The sequence below is a fragment of the Poecile atricapillus genome, chromosome 2, assembly GCF_030490865.1.
Source record: "Poecile atricapillus isolate bPoeAtr1 chromosome 2, bPoeAtr1.hap1, whole genome shotgun sequence".
Taxonomy (NCBI): domain Eukaryota; kingdom Metazoa; phylum Chordata; class Aves; order Passeriformes; family Paridae; genus Poecile; species Poecile atricapillus.
This window is the reverse complement of record NC_081250.1, coordinates 114,244,749-114,248,650: the sequence shown is the minus strand read 5'-3', so window position 1 is coordinate 114,248,650 and position 3,902 is coordinate 114,244,749. Positions and strand designations below refer to the sequence as shown.

General features: G+C 47.4%; 1 protein-coding gene across 1 annotated transcript; it reads right to left on the bottom strand.

The window, feature by feature from the left end:
• Nucleotides 1–2,040: 2,040 nt before the first annotated feature.
• NPBWR1 (neuropeptides B and W receptor 1) lies at nt 2,041–3,024 on the bottom strand. The gene has a single exon (XM_058832933.1). It carries the CDS (start codon nt 3,022–3,024, stop codon nt 2,041–2,043), a length of 984 nt encoding a protein of 327 aa, XP_058688916.1.
• Between the last annotated feature and the right edge of the window lie 878 nt (nt 3,025–3,902).

The following is a 3,902-nucleotide window of genomic DNA, read 5'->3' as shown; positions in this document are numbered from 1 at the left end:
AGTCTTTAAGCAAATGATTTTGTTGTGAAGATGAGGACTAAAGAATGCAAGAGAGGGTGTGTGTGGCAGCAGTCTAAAGAAAGAGTATTTTTGCTGCTTGGTCTGTATAGACTAAAATCTCTCTCCATGGCAAGTGACTGATCAGCAGGCAGCTGGTGGGAAAAGCTTATTACCTTTCATTTCAGATAGAAAGTTAAAGTGTGGGACACTTGAGGTTCTTGAGGCACATATTTTTCTATGCAGTTTGGAAATGGGTACTCCACTCCTTTTGAGCTTGCTCTTTCAAATGCCAGCTTCTGTATCTGATGGAAGTCAGATCATGCACCCCACAGTGACACAGAACAACACTGTCATTCCCCAAGGGAGTCCTTCCATTTCTATAACAGCTAGACTGGGTGTTGAACTTAGCACTGACTGTCTCAGGGAATACTAATGTCTTATAAGAAGAAATTATTTAATTGTCAACCCAGTTATATGCTATTATGAAGTACCAGGCATGCATAATTGATAAAATCTGTGAGTAAAATTTTTATTTGAAGTTTTTGTGTGAGGATTTAGCAAAATAAACTTTCCATATGCCTGTGGCAGAACTTTAAACTGCAGCACTGAGAAAGGACCTGGTGCAAGGTCTCGCAGGAGCAGCCTGCATGTGCCATACAAATCCTTAGGCACCTCCTGAAAGCTGTCATAACCTCCTGTGTAAGTGGAAATGAAAATCCTTAACTGCATCTCCCTATCTCTCTGTATTCAGTGGAGGGGGAAATATTTAACAAAAATTATGTTACACTGATTTAGCTTCTGCTGCAGGGAAGTGCAATGAAAACCACTAAGATGAGAAATATCAAGTGATTGCAAATATTTTCTCAACATTTTTATAGTTTTCCTTAGACAGCTAAAAGAGATGAGACAGGAGGGAAAAAAACTCCTCATGCAGTGTTTGGATATTTGAATTCTTGTGGAACTTTCATTTACCTTCTCTCTCCTCCTTCAGGCAAAATTAACCTATCTTTTGGGTATTAAAAAAAAAATAAAGTCACTTCTCTCTCTTAAGAGAAATATTAATAAATCTTACCAAAAAGTGGAAGTATGTGAGAGATAGTTTAAAAGCAGCCTAACCACTGCAAGTTATTTGCGATTTCTAAGGGAAGAAGTCAGGATATTCCCCATGTTTCAGAAGCATCTTTTCGAACCTTTAAAAGGTAACTGGTTGTGAGAATACCCTCTGATTCTGTTATAATGGACCACAAACTAAATATCTGTAAGTGCAACAGTCCATAAACACATGACAAATAATAATCGCCACTTCTGATATAAACAAAAGCTTCAATTTTTTGCAAACTACAATGACCAAGTGCACTGTTTAGCTATTTTCTGCAACAAGTGGCTCCAAACTCATATCTATCTTTTATTCACTAGGGAGGGCTTGCTCTTTCTTACATGATTACTTGATATCTCTCTTATGTGTTATAATGGATTTTTACTACCTTTTCTTACTCTCCTGTAAAATTAAATTATCTCAATACCTTTGTTTATTCCTTATCCTTTGGAGTTGTTGTTAAGTTTGCAAGTCTCTGATAAGCAGGTCCTGTAGGTAGGAAAGTGACTGAGGTATTATTAAGCAAGACACTTGGTGACACACTTTTATTGAGCTTTAAAAATCACTGATGATTGAGACAGTTGTGCAGCTTGAGTTCACAAAGCAATGCCTTTAAAAGGGAAAAGGGACCTGTGGCAGCTCTATGAGCATCAAATCCAGGTCAGAAAGAGCATTAGAGAGAAGGAATTTAAAAAAAAAAAACAGGCAACAACCAACAACAAATAAACTAACAAAAAAACCCAGGGCAAGGAAAGCAGTGTTAAGGACAGGAATGCAGGACAGTTGAGAAAGATCCACCTGGCCCCAGTTCATGCATTGGGTAGTGAGACAACCTGAAGCCCTGTGGGAGACTGGAGAGAAAGCACTGTCTTGGGCTGGGGTCTCCCAGGAAAAGCAGGTGACTGTGAGAGGGACACAGGACAGGACAGAGGGCTGGGTTGGCTTTATGAGGTGCTTCTGCGATCTATCAGTTTGCGAAAGCTCCTCCGGAAGCTGTCATCCAGAAAGGCATACAGGAAAGGGTTGAAGCAGCTGTTGGCATAGCTTAGGCTGGTGATGAAATAGGAAATGCCAATGACGAGTGGAGTTTGTGGGATGTCCGTGATGAGGGCCACCACTGTGCTAAGGTGAAAGGGTGTCCAGCAGAACAGGCACACACCCAGGATAGCGACCACCATTAGTGTCACCTTTTTTTTGGCTTTGTCCAGAGCTTTTGCGTTGCAGTGGAGCTGCAAATGTCTCAATCTGCACAGCATGGTGGTGTACAGGGTGCAGATGGTGGACACTGGGATGACAAAGCCTAAAATGAGGGTGTAGATCCGGCTGCCTTTCCACCACACACTCTCGGGGTGGGGGAACACAAAGACGCACTGGGAGCGCCCCTGCTCCTTGTGTATCTTAGCGAAGACGGTGAAGGGCAGGATGATGACGGTGACAAAGGACCAGACGCAGAGGCTCACAATCTTGGCTGCTCGGTAAGTGCGATAGGACACCTTCCTGGACTCGGTGGTGGCCACCACAACGAGGTAGCGGTCAATGCTCATGACAGTGAGGAAGTAGATGCTGGAGAAAGTGTTGTATTGGTCTATAGAGATGATGAGCTTGCACATCAACTCCCCAAAGGGCCACTGCAGCAGCAGATAGTCAGCAATGTTGATGGGCAGCACCAAGGTGAAGAGCTCATCAGCAATGGCCAGGTTGAGGATGAAGATGTTGGTGACTGTTCTCATCTTTGGTGCTTTGAGGATTACATAGATGACAGCAGTGTTGCCTGTCAGCCCCACGGCACAGATGACTGAGTAGATGATAGGCACTGTGATGTAGTACCTGGGGCTTAGTGGAGTAGTGGACATATTCAGACTCCCATCTCCCATCCCAGTGTAGTCTGCACATGAGGAATTGATTTCAGGGAGGGAGGAGTTCTCCATGGCTACAGGAGAGGATGGAGAGGCTCAGTGGTGGTGAGGATGACCCGAAAGTGGGGAGAAATAAGTGTGACTTCTGCTCTTTGCAAGGCTGTCTCCTCTGGCACGTCCAGCCGCCAAAATCTCACATATGCTGCCACCCTGATGGGAGCAAAGGAAGATCACCAAGGGCTTAACTTGTAGCCAAATGCCCCAGAGGCTGCCCCTTCCCTCCCCCCACATCGTGGGAGCGCCGTGCGGGGACAGCGCTCGGGCTCCCCCGAAGTGACCAGCCATCCCGGGCTGACAGCGCTCGCCTGGGAGCCCAGAGGTCCGACCCGGTCGCCTTCCTCGCCGGCACTCGGCGGAGCCTCTGGGTGGGGGTTCCTGCTCCCGGGGGGAGCCCGTGCCCTCGGTGTGCTCCCCAAAAAACAAAACGCACTCTTTCCCGGCAGGACAGAGCGCTGTGAAGGGGGAACAAGGATGCACTGACCTCTTCCAGCCCGGCTGCGGCCCCCGGAGCGGCGGGATGCGGCGCTGGGTCCGTGCAGGAGGGATGTGCCGGCGCCGCTCCTTTGCTCGATCCTGGGAGTTACAGCCGTGTCCGTCTCGATCTGGGCAGCGCGAACAGCAGAGAGGATGGTTTAAAAGTCGGAAGCTGGAGCATTGCAAAGAGACGTGTGCGATTACCTGAAGTCACATCACTTCCCCGGTCTGGCGGTGCAGCAATAGGGAGAAAGGTCCCAGCTGTAGGTGGCATCTGCTGGTCGTGCTGGGTCTGAGAGCTCAGTATTCAGCGCTTGCCTGGCCCCGGGACTGTCCCGGAGCGGGGCGTGGATAGTGTGATGCTGAACATCAAGCTCCGAGCAACATGATCGAGCTGAAGATGCTCTTATGATGCC

What these genes read in the sequence shown, in the direction of transcription:
- NPBWR1 (XM_058832933.1), bottom strand. Translation starts at nt 3,024, where the DNA reads ATGGAGAACTCCTCCCTCCCTGAAATCAATTCCTCATGTGCAGACTAC.